The 22,195-nt window shown below is 37.4% G+C and overlaps 1 protein-coding gene across 4 annotated transcripts in view; it reads right to left on the bottom strand.

The window, feature by feature from the left end:
- The window catches only part of B3GALNT2 (beta-1,3-N-acetylgalactosaminyltransferase 2), a 77,421-nt gene extending 55,751 nt beyond the window's left edge, over positions 1-21,670 (bottom strand). For 3 of the 4 annotated variants that reach the window (XM_077168404.1, XM_077168403.1, XM_077168402.1), the window contains exons 1-4: positions 21,357-21,663; positions 15,309-15,456; positions 7,191-7,291; positions 4,406-4,599 (exon numbers count right to left, since the gene is read on the bottom strand). In XM_077168404.1, coding sequence (XP_077024519.1) covers positions 4,406-4,599; positions 7,191-7,291; positions 15,309-15,456; positions 21,357-21,468 — 555 coding nt within the window. In that variant the 5' untranslated portion in view covers positions 21,469-21,663. Of the gene's footprint in view, positions 1-4,405; positions 4,600-7,190; positions 7,292-15,308; positions 15,457-21,356 lie in introns of all 4 variants that reach the window. The other variant, XR_013179180.1, reaches the window with a different exon arrangement.
- Positions 21,671-22,195: the final 525 nt, after the last annotated feature.

A 22,195-nucleotide genomic window follows, 5' to 3' on the forward strand; every position in this document is an offset into this window, starting at 1 on the left:
GACATCACAAGTAACCTACAGATTAATATCTTTTATGAACACTGATTCAGAAATCCTCAGCAAAATACTAGTAAATCAAATCCAACAGCATATTGAAAGAATTATATGCATCATGATCAGTAGGATTTATCTCAGGAATGCAAGGGTGGTTCAACATAAGAAAATCAATGTAATATATCACACCAGAATGAAGGAAAAAATATATCATCTCAGTTGATGCAGAAGAGTCTTTTAACAAATCCAGCATCCTTTTCATGGTAAATACAATCCGGAAAGTAGGAAAAGAAAGTAAGTTCCTGAACATTATAAAGGGCCTATATGAAAAACCCACAGCTAACACTATACCCAACAGTGAAAAACAGAAAGCTTTCCCCCTAAGATCAGGAGTAAAACAACAATGCTTGCTTTCACCATGGGCATTCAATATTGTTCTGTAAAGAATTTCCAGAACAATTAGGCAAGAAAAAAGAAATAAAAGGCATTTGAATCATCTGAATGGAGGAAGTAAAACCATCTCTATTTGCATATGGCATAATCCTTTATATAGAAGATTTCAAAGAATCCACAAGAAAAGTAGAACTGAAAATGAATTCAGTCAAGTTGCAGGCTATAAGATTAACATGCAAAGAGCATTTGTTTCTATCCACCAGCAATGAAGATTCTCTAATAGAAATAAAAAAACAAAACAAAAAACAATCCCATTCATAATAGCTTATAAAATTTAACCTAGGGATAAATTTGACCAATGAGGTGAAAGACTTGTACACTGAAAACTACAAAACATTGCTGAAATAAATAAAATTAAATCTAAATAATAACAAAGACATCTCATGTTCACTGGAAAGGAAGACTTAATATTATTAAGATGTCAATTTTACCCAAAAGTACTTACAGATTCAATGCAATACCTACTAAAGTCCTAGTAGTGTTTTGGCAGAAATGGAAAAACTGATACTCAAATTCATACAGAATCACAAGAGGCCCTGAATAGCCAAATCAATATCGTAAAGAACAAAGATGGAGGTCTCATGCTTCCTGATTCCAAAACTTACAACAAAGCTTCAGTAATGGAAACAGTATGGTACTGGCATAAAGAAAGACACAAAGACCAATGAAAAAGAACAGAGTTCAGAAATAAATCCATCCATCCACAGTCAACTGATTTTGGACAAGGGTGAAAAGTAATTAAATGGAGAAAAAATGCTGGGTTTTTTTTTACACAAACGGTGTCAGGAAATGGAAATCCACATGCAAAAAATAAAAAAGTTAGATACCTACCTCATACTATCACTCTATATGGATCAAGGACCTAAACATAAGAGCTAAAACAATAAAACTCCTAAAAGAAAATATAGGGGGGAATCTTTGAAACCTTGGATTTGGTAGTGATTTCTAAGATAAGGGACCAAAAGTACAAGCAACAAAAGAAAACATAGATAACATGGACTTTGTTAAAATTAAAAACTTTTGTATACCAAAAATTATCATCAAGAAACCTACAGAATAGGAGACAATAACTGAAAATCTTAATATTTAGAATATATAAAGAACTGCTACAACTCAACAACAAAAAGACAAACAATCCAATTAAAAAATAAGCAAAGGACATGAATAGACATTTCTCTTAAGAAGATATACCAATGGCCAATAAGCACATGAAGAGATGCTCACCATCATTAGTCATTAGGAAAATGCAAATCAAAACCACAGTGGGATTATACTTCACACACACTAGGATGGTGATCATTAAAAAAGAGAAAATAAGTGTGGCAATATAGAGCAGTGTAGTCACTGTGAAAATCAGTTCGGCAATTCCTCAGATAGTTGAAAATAGAATTATCATATGACCCAGCAATCCCACTTCTTAGTATACATGCAAAAGAACTGAAAGCAGGTACTTGTACAGATATTTGTACACCAATGTTTATAGCAGCATTATTCACAAGAGCCGAAAGGTGGAAGAAACTGAAGTATCCATAAATAGATGAATAGATAATGAAAATGTGACATATACATGCAATGGAATATTATTCAGTCATAAAAATGAATAAAGTTCCAATCCCTGCTACAACATGGATGAATCCTGAAGATGTCGTGTTGAGTGAAATAATAAGGCAGACATGAAAAGAAAAATGTTGTATGATCTCGCTTATATGAAATACCTAAAGGAAACAAATTTCATAGAGACAGATGGTGATTTATACCTTACAAGGGAAGAGGTTGGAGAGTGAGAAGAGGGAGTTACAGTTTAATGGGTGAGTACTTTCCATCTGAGATGATGAAAAAGGAGGGGTAATGGATGTTGGTGATGGTAGCACAAAATTGTGAATATAACAAATACTACTGAATTGTATACTTGAATGTGATTAAAACGGGAAATTTTATGCTCTATATAAGCTACTGCAATAAAAATTTTAAAAGAAACAACAAGTAAAATGTAAGTGGAATAAACATTTCATGGTAAAAAAAAAAAGAGACTAGCAGACTGCATAAAAAGAAAAAAAGGAAGATCAAGCATAAGCTGTATACAAAGCAATTTCTACCAAAATATAAAAAGGAAAATACATTGTGACTAACTGGCTTATCCTAGGAATACAGGTGGATTTAACATCTCAAAATCAAGAAATGCAATTTGCTGCATGAATAGAAGAAAGGAAAACCCTGGAAACATTCTAGATGTCCATCAACAGGAGAGGAATAAACCATCATACATTGCTGGAATGCTACTTAGCAATTCGATGAACAAAAGGGAGAAATTCACTGACATAAGAAGGTGGATGCCTCAAAAACCTGTTGAATGAAAGAAGTCTTACACGAGAGAATACTTAATATATAATTTTATTTATAGATGAAGTTCCAGAACAAGCACAACTATCCTATGGTTAAAAGAAATCTTACCAGTGGTTGCCTCTGGGGAATAGGGTAAAAACTAACTGGGAAGAAACAAAACTTCCTAGGGTGATATGTGTTATATTTCAACAGAAGTTCAGTTTACACAGGTTTATGCATTTTTAAAAAGTGATTGTACGTAAATTTATCTTTAAAAATTAAACAAATTATTAAATTCTAATGATATTGTATTGGTTTGAAAAGATGTATGTACCCTAGAAAAGTCATTTTTAATCCTAATCCCATTTTGTAAAGGCAGCCGTTTCTTCTAATTCCCATTCAGTACTATATGCGTGAAACTTTAATTAGATCATCTTCCTGGAGATGTGACTCAATCAAGAGTGGTTGTTAAATTGGATTAGGTGGAGACGTTCTAGGTGGGTCTTGATTACTTTACTGGAATCCTATAAAAAGGGAGATCCAGAGACAGCAGAGAAGAATGACGTAGTCACGAGAAGCAGAAAGTCCACCAGCCAGTGACCTCTGGAGATGAAGAAGGAAAACACCTCCTGAGGAGCATCATGAAACAGGAAGCCAGGAGAGAAAGCTAGCAAATGACCCCGTACGCCGTGTTCATCCTGTGCCCTTCCAGCTGAAAGAGAAACCCTGACCATGTTCGCCAAGTGCCCTTCCACTTGAGAGAGAAACTCCGAACTTCATTGGCCTTCTTGAATCAAGGTATCTTTCCCTGGATGCCTTAGATTGGACATTTTATAGACTTGCTTTAATTGGGACATTTTCATGGCCTTAGAACTGTAGACTTGTAACTTATTAAATTACCCTTTTTAAAAGCCATTCTGTTTCTGGCATATTGCATTCTGGCAGCTAGCAAACTAGAACAAATATGCATACTGAAGTGCTTAAGGTTCAAGTGTACCAATATCTACAACTTTGAAATACACAAAAACATAAGTTAGACTGATAAAAGGCTATATATGATAAAGCAATAGATACATGGGTGTTCACTGCACAATTCTTTCAAGTTTTCTATATGTTTAAAACCCAGGAATAGATCTTTTCAAATACAATTTCCTACTATACTCCTTCAGATATACCCTGTAGGTATATTAGATTTTGCCAAATATCAGAAATAGTGTAAACTCATTGGTTTTCATCTTTTACTTCCTTTGTTACTACAAATTTATTTATTTAAAGCAGCTGTTAGCCTGTCTTACAGTGATAGACTTTTAGGATTCTAAGAAAGTGACAATAAAACTCATTTACTCCCAAGAGTCCCAAATTTTTTATATCTAATACCAACTTTTGAGGTTCCTTAGGCTTTAGGAGAATTTAAGTTGGGAACTTCTAATCTAGTCCAATTACTTCTTTTCTAGGTATAACACACTTATACATAGATAATCTCTCCCCAAACCAGCAGTATAATATATTACACTATAATGTAGGCAATCAATAAGGGAAGAAAGGTGGAAGTCTCCCAACCTATTATGTGCCATAAGAAAAAAACTGATGTTTTCAAAAAAGAAAAATATGAGAAACGCTACAAAGCAATGCATACCTCCTGTTCTGCCTGATAAAGCTTGACAGTGATGTTCCTCTGGAAACCCACATCGCTGGCATCATAGAACACTCCAAGACTGGTAATAATGATAGGATAGAGAACTCGGAAGCTCACACTGACAACTTGGTCCTCTGAGAGTCCTGACGAAACGTCTTCAGAAAGACTGAATGCCTCGATTTCCTGATTCAAAACTAAGGAAGTAATAACAAAAGGAGTTTTACATAACCAAACAAATATAAACTTTTATTTTACTAATACCAAGTAATGAAGGGGGCTTGATAGCAAAATCTATGTGATTATTTTTATAATCCTTTCATAAACGGCAGTAATAAAAAAGTGCTTTAGAAATATGGATGCTTCTAGAAATAAACTAAATATTTGTACATACTCTATATACTTGTTTATAAAAGATATATTATAGACAGTGTATATATTCAGTATCAATAAAGATTTCATTTTCCTATCTTCAGATAAATAAAAATTCTGTTTTCTTCTTGAGTCCCATTAGATCATTTGGATCATCATATTAGATTTTACACTTTACTCATGTGCTGGGCAAACAAACGTCAGAGTCTAGACTCCAAACATAGTGGATGACAACAAAAACTTTTTTCTTTAAAAATACTCAGTAAAGATTCCTATCCAAAATAGGAGCACGGCAATTAAAGGTAATAAGTCAAGCTATAATACATAACTAGATATTTTTTATCTAAATCAAACGCACTGTGGCCTTCTCCTTTATGTTATTAATTGCCAGCCTCTCCAGAAATCAACTAGTTTCATCCCCCCATCCCATATTATTGACAGCCACTTCCAACATGAAAAAGTTAGAATGGGCATTGCCCAAATACCCCTAAAGAGTGGAAGAAAGATCAAAAGTGATGGTGGAGTTATACAGAACAGGTGGGGTTTAACAAATGAGTATGATTGCTGAATCATTATATTGATATTTCTTTTAGTTTTCAGTATCTTAGAGCAGCTAGAAGTAAATTCCTAAAATTGTGGAATTATAATCCATGCCAAACTCTGAAATCTGTTCTACAATTAATTGCTGTGATGTGCTTTGAAATGTATTATTTTGCATATATTATTTTTCAAAAGAAAAGGAAAAAACCACTATTTCTTCTAGCCGCCAGTGTTTAGAGCAGCTAGAAGGAAAAATGTGAAATAGTGGATTTGTAACCCATAACGAACTCTGAAATCTGTTCTGTAACTACTTGTTGAAGTGTACTTTGAAAATCATTGTGTTTTCTTTCTTTTCTTTGCATATATATTTAACAATAAAAAACGTTAAAAAAATAATGCTATTAATCAAAACTTCTACATTTCCACAGTATCATAATGCTTAATGCTCATAGAGGTCTTAAATCATCAAATAACTTGAATAACTAAAAAGATAAAATCAGATTCAATATTGTTATATATTTATTCTGAAATGTTTAACTTACCATTACATCTATGAGAATTTTCTATTATTTCCACTCTCTTACTATTAACAGATAATAGTACTTAAAATAATAAAGATCTGGTTAATTTAAAGGTGTGAGCTTTTTTGTTTGGTTGGTTTGATTTGGGTTGTCAAAAATAATTTGTTCTAGGCTTCTCTTACATCACCAGCCATACAACATTCTTTTGAGGTTTATGATCCCTTTGGGACTGCAGTGAAAGCTAAAAGACCCTCTGCTCCCCAAAACACAATTATACATAAAATTTTGCTGACAACTTTTACTAAATTCATTGACATTCCTGCTTTACAGGAACCCTGTTTTACAATACAGACCTGAATATTATGGTTCAATTATTTTAAAAAGCGACTGAATCCCAACTTTATAAAAAGGGAGGCACTTTAAAATAACAATATTTAGTGCCTACAATGTCCCAGGAACTGTTCTAAACACTTTACATGTATCAATTTATGTTATCCTCATGTCAATACCTATGGGGTAGGTACTTAAGTCCCCAGTTTACAGATGATGAAACTGAGGCACAGAGTGGTAAATACCTAACCCGACTTCAGATGGCTAGAGAATGTCAGAGCCTAGATTTAGACATGCAGCTGGACTAGAGAGTTCTTGCTTTTGGCCACCACATTATCACTGCCTATAAGAGTGAGGTATACATATAATTAAATAGGTTTAACAAACTTAAAAATATGAGATGTGACAATTGGCAAATCTAAGATATGAAAAGTTTACCCTCCCTCAGAACCACAGCTGAACATAATAGGAAATGTTAATAAAGAAAGACAGTTATAAAATTATCAACTTCCTAAAATTGGTTACCTGTTAATATAGAGAACTTAATTAGGATCACCTCCTTTCATCCTCACCAGAACCCCCACAAACTTCTAATACTAAGGATTAAGAAGCATTATTTGTGATCTTCATTTTTTTACTAGATGTGTTTCTTTCGCAGAAGCTTAAGCAATACTGCAAAGAGAAAGTTGATCGAAAATATTTGTATCAAGGCTATTATATATTAACAGGATGGTGAAATCAAGTTTTCTAAAAGTTTAAAATTCATTAATTATGGTTTTATCTATGCATAGGGAATTTCCAGGTGCATCTGAATCACACTGAAAAATAAACTCTTCTGGACCTTGCAATTCTATACCTGTAAAGCGTCTCTAAATACTCTGATTAGTAAATCTCCCAGAAAGGATAAAGAGAAATTCTGATGAAAGACCAGTTTTAGGTGGCCAAAACCAGATTCTATACTGCTCAACTATGCAACTTCAAAATTATAACTGGCTGTCACATGGCTGAGAAAAATGAAGATTTACCTGGATTGGTGATGTTGAGGAGTTTGCAGGAGTAAGGGTCTTCCCTGTCCTCCACAGGCACTTCACAGCCATGAGCACCTATGATGAACTTGACAAGCACACTGAGAGATGTGTTGGCATTAACATCAGTTATTGATTATAACCTTCCACATGCATGTTTCCTCAGGCCCATTTCAGAGCTTTTACTTTGAGACTCAAGTATCTACTAGGATTAATTCTCTAGCTTTACTCTTCTAGTCTAGCAAAAAGGAGGAACAAACAAACCAAAAGTTGTTAACTATCAAGTGACCTATGTGTGAGTTCTCAAGGACAATACCATATCAAAGCAAGTATGAATATGTTTGACCTTGCTACCAGTAAATGCTCATGCTATCTAAAAGCAAACTCACACCCATATTTACAAACATATCTTTATCTGCAATGTTCCTCACTTACTTTCTTCTATTTCAAAAGGTATTTCTTCAGCTCAAGATTAGTCTTTCTATCAAGAAAAGGCCCCCTCCTCTCATAGGCCTCATTTCACTAGTTATCCCTATAACTCATGGCTCCTTCCCTATATAATATAAAAATGATGCTCTTTACCTTTTATCCCTCCTTGCCCAAATCCTTTCCTATATAGTGAAGTCCTACAAAGAAATTAAGTCAAATTGCAGCCTCTAGTTTTTCACATCCCACTTATTTTATAAAATAGAAATTTTATTCACCACCCACCACTTCCCCTGAGATACCATCACCAAGCTAACAGTGATGGTTAAGTGCAGGTGTCAACTTGGCCAGGTGATGGTGCCCAGTTGTCTGGTCAGGCAAGTACTGGCCTAACCGTTACTGCAAGGATAATTCATGTCTGGTTAATAAACCAGAAGGCTGGTTTATTAAATCATCAGCCCAATGATTGTATCTGTAACTGATTTACACCTACCATCAACTAAGGTTATGTCTTCTGCAACAAGAGAATCCAGACAACTGGTTTTAATCCAATCAGTTGAAGACTTAAGGAAGGAAAGAGAATTTTACTTCTTCAGTCAGCCAGGTCTCCCACAGAGTTCACTAAGGAATTTCACTGGAGTTGCGAGCCTTGTGGCCTGCCCTATAGATTTAGGACTCTCACATCCCCACAGTTGCATGAGACACTTTTATAAATTTCCTATTTAAAATATCTCCTATTGGTTCTGTTTCTCTAGAGAACCCTGACTAATATGGTAACCAATATTCTGCTGCTGTTAAATGCAATGGATACCCTTCAACCCTTTGCTACTTTTCTAGGGCTCTTTTCTATTGTTCATGTTAAAAGGCTTTCTTCCCAAGGACCCCTACCTCACACCCTATATAAAAATTAACTCAAATGGATGAAAGACTAAATAAAAGTGCCAGTACCAAAAAATTTCTAGAAGACAGGGAAACATTGTCAAGACCTTACAATAAGAGGTAGCTTCTTAGACCTTACACCCAAAGCATAAGCAATGAAAGGAAAAATAGACAAATGACAACTCCTCAAAATCAAATGATTCTGTGCCTTAAAAGACTTTGAAAAAAGGTGAAGAGGCAGTCAACTCAATGGGAGAAAATATTTGGAAACCATAAATATAAAGAAACGATATTCAGTATATATAAAGATATATACTGATAGCCAGCATATATAAAGAAATGATACAACTCAACAACAAAAGAACAACCCAATTATAAAATGGAAGCAAGATATGAATAGGCATTTTACTGAAGTGGAAATACAAATGGCTAAAAAGTACATGAAAAGATGTTCACCTTCATTAGCTATAAGGGAAATGCAAATCAAAACCACAATGAGATTTCACACATCACACCTGTAAGAATGGCTGCCATTAAACAAACAGGAAACTACAAATGTTGGAGAAAATGTGGAAAAATAGGAACACTTATTCACTGATGGTGGGAATGTACAATGGTACAGCTGCCATGGAAGACAGTTTGGTGGTTCCTCAGAAAACTAAATATCAAATTGCTCCATGACCCAGCAATACCACTACTAAGAATATACTCAGAAGAGCTGAAAACAGTGACACAAAGACATATGCACACTGATGTTCACAGCAGCATAATTCATAATTGCTAAAAGACGCAAACAACCCAAGTGTCCATCAACAGATGAGTGGATAAACAAAATGTGGTATATACATATGATGGGATCATACATCAGTGAGAAGAAATGAGGTCTTTAAGCATGACAACATGGATGAAACTTGAGGACATAATGCTAAATGAAATAAGCCAGACACAAAAGGATAAATTCAACATGATTTCACTAATATGAACCCTCTAAAAAATGTAAACCCAGAGCCTTAAAATGTAGAATATAAGGGACCTAGAGACAGACAGAAACTAGAGAAGGGGAAGCAGATACCTAAAATGTACAGACTTGTTAATGTGGTTAAACTTAAATGTTTAAGAGGTGATGGCAGTTCATTAGCGGGATTATAAGCAATAGTGCTGTACTGAAGGTGAATATGATTGAAAGGGGTTAAGGTATGTATCTCACTGATTAGCACTGTAAACATAAATAAGTTCTTGCATGAACTACTTCAAAGGTATGACACTACTACAAAGAGTTAACAGAGGAGTATAAACAACCTATTGCATGCTATGGACTATATTCGACAGGAATACCTCATTAATTTCATAGCAAACTAGGGGTAAATAACTGGGGGATAAGAGTTAAGGGGAGTTTTGGGTTTTCTCTTTGGTGTGGGTGTATCTGTTATTTTTCTCTTTGGAGCAATGAAAATTGTCTATAGTTGAGAGTGATGATGATTGAGCAACTAAGTGAGGATACTATGAGAAACTGTTCATTTTGGATAGAATATATGCTCTGTGAATAAATTCCAACAAAATGCAGATTCTAAATAAATAAATACTGAGATTATATTTTAACAAGATCTGCAGATTGTAAATAAATAAACAAATAAACAAAATGCTTCTTCCCTTGTTTACATGACTTTGCTCAGTCTGCCTCTGGCACTTCTTCCCCACCCTGTCCACTGTTACTCCAGGGCTTTGCTCTTGGATCTCTTCTCACTCTATTCACACATTTTACTTTCTCTTGCTGGACAGTATTATATATTCCCAAGGCTTTAATGACACGTACATGCTAATGATTACTGAATTAGTATCTATAGTTTGGACCCATCTTCTAAGTAAAAGATGCATAAATTCACTGGACAGCTCCACATAGATGACCCACAGGCAGTTGTGTGCTGGAGCCTGTTCTACTGGCTTCTGAGAGTCAATTATTAAAGTTTCAAGAACTTTTGAGCTCGTTATTAAACACAGCTGTTATAAAAAATTAAATTATATAAACTTAAATACATTAAATTTTAAATGAAAGAAATAAATACTAAAAATTCATCATTTCCTAAGTATTTTAATACATTTTACTATATATGGTATGCTCTTGAAGTTTTTCATATCTATCTGCATGGTGAAGAAACAACACAATGATGGGTTGTGGCACATCTTTCCCCAACTCTATGTTCAATAATGTCACAGTGATTACTTGAAACTGGTCACTGTGGGAATACTCATTCTATAGAAACTGGCAAATACTACAAAATGAAGACTTGATTTATTGTTTTGTTTTTTTGTCCAGATTGATGAAAGTGATGGAGAAAATGTAAATGCAGATTGAACTTAAAAATGTGAGGTGTTTGTAGCCATTACGTTGTGAATAACACAAAAATTTTTGGTCTTAAAACACTATTACTTGATTCAGTAAAGAATTTATTTACTTCATTGACTAACAGAATCTGACATATATTTTAGTTATCACTTTAGTCTTATCCTTTAACTTACAGGAAATATTTACATCAGAACTGTACTCCTTTGTCAACTGCAACCATACGTGGCTGCAGATACAAGAATCTGACAAACAATGAAAGCATTCTGTGTAAGTTTGCTAGCTGCTGGAATGCGATATACCAGAACTAGCACAGCTTTCACACAAGGGGAGTTTAATAAGTTACAAGTTTACATTTCCAAGGAAGTGATAGTGTTCAAATTAAGATATCACTCAAGAAAGGCTAATGGGTCTGGAACACCTCTGTCAGCTGGGAATTTATGTGGCTGGCATCTGCTGGTCCCTTGTTCCTGGGCTCTGTTGCTTTCAGTCTCCATCCTGGGAGGTTCCTCACTTTACTTCTCCAGGGCTGGCTTTCATCTCGTAACGTCCCTTGGCTCTCTCCAGACTATGGCTTGTTTAACATCTCATGGAAATACCTGTTGGGCTCCAAGCATCTGTGTCTCTGTTCTCCACATGTCCACACCTGTCTCAGCTCTGCTGCGTAGTTTCTGTCAGCTCTGAGGCTTCTGTCATTTCTCTAGGTTCTGTTGTACCTGGCTCTCTCTACAAAATGTTTCCTTTTTTAAAGGATTCCAGTAAACTAATCAAGACCCACCTGGCATGCGTAGTCACATCTCCGTCTAATCAAAAGATCCCAATCTACATTACTGAATCAGGATTAAAAGAAATGGCTACCCTGGCAAGACTGAATCAGGGTTAAAACATGGCTTTTCTGGGGTATATAAAACTTTCAAACTGGCACACATTCTATGAGAAATGACTGGTTATATGGAATTTACAATAAAAGGTTGTATATTTTATTATTTTTTGTCAACCATATGCTTTAATCCTTTATATCAGTAAAATTTATAATAACCATATAGGTATACATAGCACGCTTTACTTCCAGAAAGCCTGTTGGTAAACATTTAAATATTCACCAGCACATCACTGCCTGTGGGCAACTCAAACTCAAAAGTCTCACAACCAAGTCTCTTTTCCACGAAACATGCTCTTCTCCATCTAGTACTTTTTGTCTTCATTGATGCTTCCAATATTCTCCAAGTCAGAAAGCTAGCAGTCATCCTAGATTCCTCCTTTTTCTACAGTCAATTATTTTACTCTTTTATAAAGTTACCACTTTGGTTCAGCCCCTCAGCATTCCTCACCTAAACAGGCCTCACCCTTCCACTTGTCCCCAAACACAAGTGTTTGGTATGATACGGTTACTGCTTACCTCTCCAAGTCTTACCCTTCCCTCCCTCCTTCCTTCCCCAGCTCTCTCTCACACTCACTCCCAAATCCCTGTTCTGATTACATAGAACTGTTTGGAGGTTTTCCCAAACACTCTAGGCTATTTTAATTTTACATCTACTTATATCACAGCATATATAACATTTCATTATACTATTATTGTCTATTTCTTTCTACTAAACTTCAAGCCTCCCTAAGAACCCACACTATATTTTATATAACTTTGTATTCTACCACACTACAGAATATTACATGTATACAGAAGACACAATAAATATTTGTCCAACTGACAAATAATGGATTTTATTACAAAGTCTTATAATTAAGTAAGGTCCTCAAAATCTATGCTGCATCAGTCTTCATGAGAAATGCAAGATTTGAAAGTAAGCCATAGCCACAAAAATGCAAATTCTTTTACTAATGCCCAATGAAGTTAGAATATCCTTCATAAATACCACAAGTATTCAGAATAAAAGTTTAAACAGAAGTGAAGAAATTTGCTAAATTATTGCAGATATTTCCCAGTTTTGGCATATTAGCCACCTTAAATATACTGTGTCACCTGTTCTAGTTTGCTAGCTGCCAGAATGTGGTATACCAGAAATGGAATGGCTTTTAAAAAGGGGTATTTAATAGTTGCAAGTTTACAGTTCTAAGGCCGTAGAAATGTCCAAATTAAAGCAAGTCCATAAAAATGCCCAAATTAAGGCACCAATAAGAGGTTATCGTCATTCAAAAAGGCCAATGAAGTTCAGGATTTCTCTCTCAACCAGAAAGGCACATAGCTAAGTCTGCTAGCTTTCTCTCCAGGCTTCTTGTTTCATGAAGTTCCTCCAGAGGCATTTTCCTTCTTCATCCCCAAAGGTTTCTGGCTGCATGAGCTCTCGTGGTCCTTATGGCTCTGCTGTCTTGGAATCTCAAGATTTTCCAAAATGCTTCCTCTTTTAAAGGATTCCAGTAAACTAATCAAGCCCCTCCTGGAATAGATGGAGTCACACCTCCATCTAATCAAAGGTTAATACCCACAATTGGGCGTGCCACATCCCTGTGGAGATAATCTAATCAAGAGTCCAACCCACAGTACTGAATAGGGATTAAAAGAAATGGTTCCCTCCACAAAATGGATTAGGATTAAAACATGGTTTTTCTAGGTACATAAATCCTTTCAAATTGGCACATCACCTCTTACTAGATCAACAAAATTACTCTGTCCCCGGTAAATGTTTTTAGTTATTCATTTTTATACAGACACCCAACAATTTTCATAAAACAAACCACCAACCTGACTAAATTTAAGGCAAGAATGCTCCGATAGCAAGTTAAGTTACTGGTGAACATCTGAATATTAATTTTTCACTATATTTAGTTCTGAATAAATTGAATGCCTTACTCTGTGCCAGGCTCTTTTCCAGGTACTGGGAATATGTCAATGAAAAAAACCTGAAGCCTCCCATTCTCATGAAACTTACATTTTTGTGGGAGAAGACAACATATAAATATACAACTAAATATAATAAATATGTCAGTTGGTAATAAGTGTTAAAAAGAAAAAAGGAAGACAAGCAAGAGAAAATAGAGAGATGAAGATGGGTAGGGGTGGTGTTAATACGGTGTTGTCTGTTAAGATAACATCTAAGTGGAGGCTATGAGGATATCCAGTGGGACAGTGGTCCAGGCAGGGGGAATAAGAGCAAGTACTCTGAAGCAGGAACACATATAGTATATTAAAATGCAGCAAGGTTGGTTAAATTTACTTAGAGCAAATCAGTGAAGGGAAATAGATGTAGATGAGATCAAAGACCATAATAAAGACTTGGAGCCTTAAGATGGGAAGTCAATGGAAGAATATGAACAGAAAATTTACATAATTTGACTTATTTTTAAAAGGATTGCTCTGGCTATACCATAATAAGTAAAATATAGAGGAATAAAGGTGAAAGTAAGAAATTCAGATGAAGCTTTTGCAGTAATCCAGGTAAGAAGATGGTGGCCTAGATCAGGATGGTAGTGAGAAAAAGGTGGTGAGAAAAAGTCGTATTTTGGACATGATCTTAAGGTAGCACCAAGAAGATATGCTGACAGACTGGATATGGACAGTTGTATCAAGATGGCACCAAGGGTTTTGGTCTGATTAACTGGTAGAAAGGAGTGAATATTTTCTGAGATGGGAAAGGTAGGGCTTGGAGGGTGTTATGATAGTAGTGATGATTCTCAGGCCTTCCCTCATTTGCTGGGTAATAGGTTCTATTGTCATTGTGATCATGAACGAAAGAAACCTGTCTCGAAACAGAATGAAAGCTCCTATGAACGAGATAGGGAATCTATACTCTAATGGTCACTACTGATGACAAGAGAAAATTCACAATTGTTATTTTGCTTGTGTAGCTACTCAGTCCAAAAGCACCAGTAATTCAATCCAGAGAGGGCCTTCCCTGCTTATCACCTAAGCGTCTTCACATAACTAGAAGTCCAACCTCCTAGGCTTCTCTTCCACTAGCTCCTCACTACATAACCTTCAGTGGTTGATCTCACTGACAACAGGAAAGGCCCTGGGGTCCTAACAGATACAGAACCATCTAATGTCAACATGAGATATGCTACCAAAGCTCAGCCCCGGGAGGGGAGCCAGGAAATAAAATACACACACTGTCGCTCATATAACTAAAAAAATACTACAGAACCAGAAAAATTTAAGTGCATTTCAGTGAAGTTAGTAAAACATTATGTTTAGAAAAAAGTTGAAGCAGAGAACTATGTTGGAATAGAACCTTTTAAGAATTGCTATTTCAAATCAAAGCAAAAACAAACAACAACAAAAAACCTAGCTATCTATAAATGCTAGGTATGTTAACCAATGAATATACTCTCCTCCAACTATCTCTTTATTTAAAATGTTGGTGAAATTTACTCCTTGGACCTAACTATATGCAGGAAAAGCAAAATGAAATGACCATTTTTCCAGAAGAGGCAGCACATCTGAATTAACATCTCAACTATCCAAGGTTTTTCAGAATTATCTGAGTAAGTCAGGCATTCTGTCAAGTCAGAAAACCTACCGTTGACTCAATGCTGGATGCTGTATCAAATGCTTTAACCAGGTGCTTCTTATCACATTTCGAAGTTCATGGTTATTGCGAGCTGATAACACACCAACTACCACATCATAATGATGAGCTTTCCACTGAGGAAATAAGGCCAAATGATCTAGAAGTAAGCAAAAATAAGTTTTGTCTTGATTACCGTAAGCTCATTCATTTAATATGAATCATTAAAATATGTTTATTACAAAATGTGTTTTCCTGGAAACAAATGAAACAAATTTTTAAATCACCTATAAACCCATCATCCAGAGATAACCATTGTCATCAACATTTTGATGTAGAGTCTTTTTGCCTTCCACATGTATGTATGTATTCACGCTCACAAGTATGTAAATTCTTCAAAACAAAGTTGTTTGTGACAAGAATCAGTTCGAAAGATAGATGTTAAAGATCAAGATGGTATAATCTAGGAATGCCTAGAGTGTATAATAATAGTGAAATGTACAATGTACAAATTTTAAAAATGTTTTGGCATGAGGAAGAACAAAGGAATGTCATTATTGCAGGGTGCTGAAAATAGATGATAATCAATACTTTAAAATGTCACCTTACGTGTGAGACTAAAGCAAAAAATGTTTGTTACAAAATTTAGATTTTGACTAGAGCATTTCCTAATATAACTCATGTAGATAGTTTGATTGAATGTCATAAGTACTTGGAATCTCAGGTAGCACATGAGATTTTGTTGGTTTGTCCAGAGTGATCCCCCGATGAATCCCAGAATGATTTGATCAGTGACTTAAGTATTTAAGGTCTTGGATAAACTGAAAGCTTTCTGAACTTAACGTGAAGTGTGGTATCACCACTGATATCTCCCTGTGGAAATTTGAGACCAGCAAGTATTATGCGACCATCAATGACGTCCCAGGACACAAAGACTTCATTAAAAAGCACGGGCTAACTATGCTTTTCGGTCATGCAGCTGTTGGTGATTTTGAAGCTCGTTATCTCCAAGAATGGTTAGACTGTGAGTATGCCCTTCTGGCTTACATATGGGGTAGGAAACAAGTAATTGTTGGTGTTAACAAAATGGATTCCACTGAGACACCCTACAACCAGAAGAGATAGAAGGAAATCGTTAAGGAAGTCAGCAGCTACATTAAGAAAATTGACATAGTAGCATTTTTGCCAATTTCTGGTTGGAATGGTGACATGCTGGAGCCAAGTGCTAATATGCCTTGGTTCAAAAGCTGCAAAGTCACCCAAAAGGATGGCAATGCCAGTGGAACCACACTGCTTGAAGTTCTGGATTGCATCCTGCCACCTACTCATTCAACTGACAAATCCTTATGTCTGCCTCTTTAGGATGTCTACAAAACTGGTGGCATTAGTACTATCCCTCTGGGCTGAGCGCAGGCAGGTGCTCTGAAACTGGGTATTGTGGTCACCTTTGTTCCAGTCAATGTTACAACTTAAGACTATTGAAATGTACCATGAAGCTTTAAGTGAAGCTCTTCCTGGGGACAATGTGGGCTTCACATCAGGAATGTGTCTGTAAAAGATGTTCGTCAAGGCAACGTGGCTGGTGACTATAAAAATGACTCACCAATGCAAGCATCTTGCTTCACTGCACAGATTATCCTGAACCATCCAGGCCAAATCAGTGCTGGCTAGTCACACACCACATTACTTGCAAGTTTGCTGAGCTGAAGGAGAAAATTGATGACTATTCTGGTAAGAAGCTGGAAGATGGCCCCAAATTCTTGAAATCTGGTGATGCTATAATTGTTGATACGGTTCCCAGAAAGCCCAAGTGTGTTGAGAGTTTCTCTAGATTATCCTCCTCTAGGTGTTTTTGTTTTGTTTTGCTTTGTTTTTTGGGGGGAGTGGGAACCTTACAACAATAATTTAATATTATTTTTTCCAGATCTGCGGGTTGACTGAGCTCAATTGGGTAGTTTGCACTTGAGGGCTCTTGTGCAGGTGCAGTTAGGGAGATGGTGTTTGAGGTTTGAATTATCTGAAGGCTTGACAGCTGGTATGTCCAAGATGGTTTACCACATGACTGGTAGTAGATCAGAACAGTTACAAGGGGATTCTCCATGAAGCTTAAGTTCTCCCTGCCTAGCACAACTGGGTCCTTGTTTGTTTTCCTTCTATTGGGCATGATACTCCAATGTTGCATGCTGCACAATGTCTGAGCCCAGACACATGGCACTTTGCTCTGCAGGTAAAGTCAAGGAAAAGGTTTGAACTTGAGAAGTTCAAATCAAGGCATCATCAGGACCATGCTTTCTTTCCAAAGACTGGCATTATGGGGCTGGCTGCTGGTAATCCTTCCTCTTTAGTTTGTCAAAGGGCAAAGCACATAGCGCAGTCTCCTGGTCTCTCCTTTCTTTTCAGGGTTCTGTTTATGTTCAGCTTCTGGCTACTCCCTCTGTGGTTTTCTTTCCCTTTGGGTCGTTTTGCTGTTCACAATATGAGGCAGACAGTTGCTGTGAATGTCATCAAGGCAGTGCACAAGAAGGCTGCTGGAATTTGCAAGGTCACCAAGTCTTCCCAGAAAGCTCAGAAGGCTAAACAAATATTACCCATAATACTGCCACCTAAGTCTTAATCAGTGGTAGAAGAATGGTCTCAGAACTGTTTGTTTCAACTGGCCACTTAAGCTTAATAGTAAAAGATTGGCGAATGATTAACAATGCATGGAAAAACCTTCAGAAGGAAAGGAATGTTTTGTGGACCATTTGTTTTTGTGTGGCAGTTTTCAGTTATTAGTTTCTAAAATCAGTTCTTTTTAAATGGAAACAATGACCAAAAACCTATCACAGAATTTTGAGACCCATTAAAACTAAGTTGAATGAAGGAAAAAAAAAACATGGAATCGATCTTTAAATCCAAAATTTCATGGAGTAAGCTTACTTAATAGGCAACGCTTCACTGAACACTTACTATGTGCTAAGTACTATACACAGCATATCATTTACTGTTTACCACTGTAATAGGTATGTACTATTAGGCTTCTTATTTAACAAATGAGACAGGTATAGAAAATTTGGTAACTTGTCTTAAATCAAACAGCTTATAAATGGCTGGGCTACAACTTAATCCCAGGCAATTTAACTCCATTCTTCATCACTGTAGCTATACAGTTTAATGTAGCTCATCTGAGTTTAAGTCCTGATCTTTATCCATAACCCAACTCAAAGTGAATTAGTAATAAGCAGATCACCAAAAATGCTGGTTAGCTTGTTTCTTTTTTAATTAAAAAATTTTTTAATGTAGCACATTTTCTTGTTTTCAAATTTATGTCCCATGAACAATTTTTCTGAGACATGTAACTATACAATGGAAGTTTTACCTACTGCTGTAGAATGCTAAATGAGTCTGAATTTGGGGAATAACTTAAATGCTTAGTATAAAATTGGCAATGATGTGCCCAACCCTCCGCTTACTTTTTCACATAAGAGATATTAAAGTAAAACATTCTGTTGACAGGAGGGAGGAAAATGTTGTAAATAGACAGTTCTGACACTGAGTCCATAGCCAAAATGCTGCATTACCTTGATAAAAAGCTATTTATACCCTTTGTGCCTCAGTTTCCTCATCAAAGAAAACTTACACAAAAAATGTCTTTAAATACTCTATTTCATCAGTTTCAAAATGTCTTCTCAAGAAAGTAAAAGCTATAGCGCAAAAATCACATTTAACCTAAATGTTTTCTTTATCTGATAGCATCAGAAAGAAAGGTTGCTGCACAAAAGGGAATTTCCAAAATAACTGAAAACTCTCTATAAATGCCAAACATGTATTATCTTATTTTTGATGGAAATCAAAGTAAATCTCTTAAAAACAGATTACATGGAGCATAATTTAACCTCTTCTTATTGAATTAAAAATCATCATGGAAAATTACTCAAATTAATTCTAGCTGCTACTTCAGTTTAGATTTTTATCTTTTGCTTGGATCATTACGAGATTATCTTAACTGGTTTCTCCCTGACTCTTCCATATTATAGTCACAAAATATTTTTCTAGAAATAAAACTCCTCTTGATCTTATTCCACCTCCCCCTGCCATCGTCAACCCTCCCTGCTTCTAATCCATTTTTAAGCTGCTTCTGTTCAACTGCTTTACACACATATCTCTTTTTACACAGAGAAGTATATGGCAGATTTTGACCTTTTAGAACTTCCTTTACTTCCAGATGTATTGAAGTTGTTAGTCAGATTTCAGAAAAAGAGTTCTTCTTCTTTTATCCCACATACCATTAATATTGACCAGTCCGATAGACTCTTGGGTACTATGTTACACAGGATAAAACCCAAAGTGGATGCTCAATAAATACTTGTGTAAGAATGTTTCTCAAGCTCGTAGCTCTCCTTACCCACTATTACCTAAATGGTCTCATCAACGTCTGCTATATACTGCAGGCATAAGATACCTAATTGCATACTACTGTCTGAAAACAGAAAAAAAACTAAGAAGTAACATGAGACAAAAGGATATAAAATTCACACAATAAAGAAAGGCCAGTAAAACTATGAAAAAGTGTTCAACTCCACAAGGAATCAAGTTTGAACGAGAACAATAAGACACCAGCTTTCTCTCACTAAACTTACAAATATTTTCTTAAATGATAACAGAGTTAGTGGTCTTCCACCTTTTCTATTGACTACTTCTTAGTTTCCTTAATCTAGCCGGATCTAACTGGATGGCAAACAAGGGCAGGATCTAAAAACTAGGGGAAAAATTTACTTCAAAACTAAGAAATTAAGTCTACTAAAATTTAAACTTGAAGGCAGCGTTTTTACTTTGTTTTACTGAACTCCAAAAGAATGTTAAGGTTATAAATATCCTACGTTGCTGTGTAGATGTACTCAATTTCCAACTGAGTACATTCATCATATAAAAAAAGAAGCCTATAAAACACAAACCTAACAGATGTTACACAGTACTCCCTTCTCAGTTCAGTTTGCAAACAGCTAAAAAACAAAATAAAAAACCCTAACCTCTTAACGGGTTAGCTGCACTCTAACACTGTACTTTTATTAACTTGCTTAAAATGTGTTTAGTACTCCTGAGGTTTCTTAAAGAGAGATTTGTTACCAAAATACATAAGTCAAGTCATAATAATGAGATTGATTTTGAGGACTGCTGAATTCTTTCTACTTACAAGTTAAGGCACACAGCCACCTGCTTTGAACTGCTAACATTCTATTCTAATTTTTAAAACTTTTGGGTAAGAAAATAGAGGTTTTGGAGAGAGGTGGTAAACAGCCATCTAGATTTCTTTATATGCCCTAGGGTAAATCCTTAAATAAATAAAAATATGGTATGGGGAACAGGGTGGTGGAGCCCGTTTAAAACAAAGAAAACCCTAAGTAGTAAAGCTTTCATTACGTTGTGAAGCGTACTAGAACACCAAACTCAACAGAAACAACTGCACTCGCAGCCATGCCCTGTTCCGTGCCTAGATTTGCTGGCACAGATTCACATCATACAAAATACAGTGTACTTTAGAGCCGAGTTATACCTTAAAAGCAAAACCCAGTCACCTTTCAAAACACACAAAGAGACATTACCCACAGCACTAAGACCTCAAGTCTTGACCAAATAAGACCAACAGCTTGAGGACGAAGAAACACTCGATAGCGAAATCCCGGGAGTGCGACGAGTTTGCAAACAAGCCGCACCCTGCTGAAGGGCACACGAGGTTTCCCCCCCTGAGCAGGAGGGCAGGGACTCATACAACCTCCAATAGGCCTTGGGGACGGGCGAAGGACTTGTAGCTGCAAGCACTGGTTTACTGAACTTAAAGAGAAGCGGGTGATGGTGAGAAGCAGGTGGGAGACGACAAGAGAAGCGCTCCCTCGAGTATGTTCGATTTCAAGCTCCAAGGAGGAAAAGAACCACTTGCTTCGCCTGAGGACCGTGGGGCTCTGCCCTTTCCCCTCCTCCAGCAAATCCCGGCGGAGTTCCGCGGCAGGAAACAACCCCACAGACTGCCGCTCCGACCCGGGGCCTCCCTCCTCACTGAGACGGCCGGCCCCAGGACCTCACCTGCGGGGCCGGCCCCGGAGGCGCGGGCGGGCGACGGGGAGCGCAGCCGCAGCCAGAGGTGCAGCGCGGCCCCGAGCACACACGGGCACAGCAGCACCAGCCAGTTTCGCATTGGCCGCCACCGCCGGCTCCACCTCGCGCTCGCGTCGCGCGCCGGACTCTCCCGCGTCCCGGCGGAGAGGGAGGGATCTTGGAAGTGGGAAGGAAGGCGCCCGAAGACTGAGGAGCGGCGGCCGAAGCCCGCGCGTCCACGCTGGGAACGCCCGCTTGGCAGCCTGCGCGCTAAGCGGTCCTCGCTGCCTCCAGCCGCGCGCTTCAGGTTTCTCAGACCGCGGGCGGCGGCGGCGGCTCAGCTCCGCGAGGCCCCGCCCCTTCCGCTCAGCCTTTCCATCGGTCCCGCCCACCTCCTTTCCCAATCGCCCCGCCCTCTGCTGGAGCGTCCCCTCCGGCGCCGGCCGCTCGGCCGGGAGCTGAAGTCCCGCTCTGGACCTAGGCCGGGGAGGCACCAGTGATTCTGAGGCTCGGAAACCACATTTCCTACAATCCCACACCATCTGCTTCCGTTACTTGGTAGTGACGGACGCGAGACGCGAGTTCCCATACAGAGCATGCGCATCTCTTCCGGTTGCCTACTGCCACCCACCGGCCGAGGAGAGGTAGTGCCCAGCGACCCTGCGCCCGGAGGCAGTCCTAACCGGGAAGGGAGAAGACACCTGATGAGAAGGCTGCGGGTTGATTCACGTATAACGCAGATCCGAGTGACTTTTTTTAAAAAATCACGCAGGGTTCCCTTGTGCCGAATGCGCGCTTATTTGTCTTCTGTTGGAGGTGGGCTCCTG

The sequence above is a fragment of the Tamandua tetradactyla genome, chromosome 7 (assembly GCF_023851605.1).
Source record: "Tamandua tetradactyla isolate mTamTet1 chromosome 7, mTamTet1.pri, whole genome shotgun sequence".
NCBI lineage: Eukaryota > Metazoa > Chordata > Mammalia > Pilosa > Myrmecophagidae > Tamandua > Tamandua tetradactyla.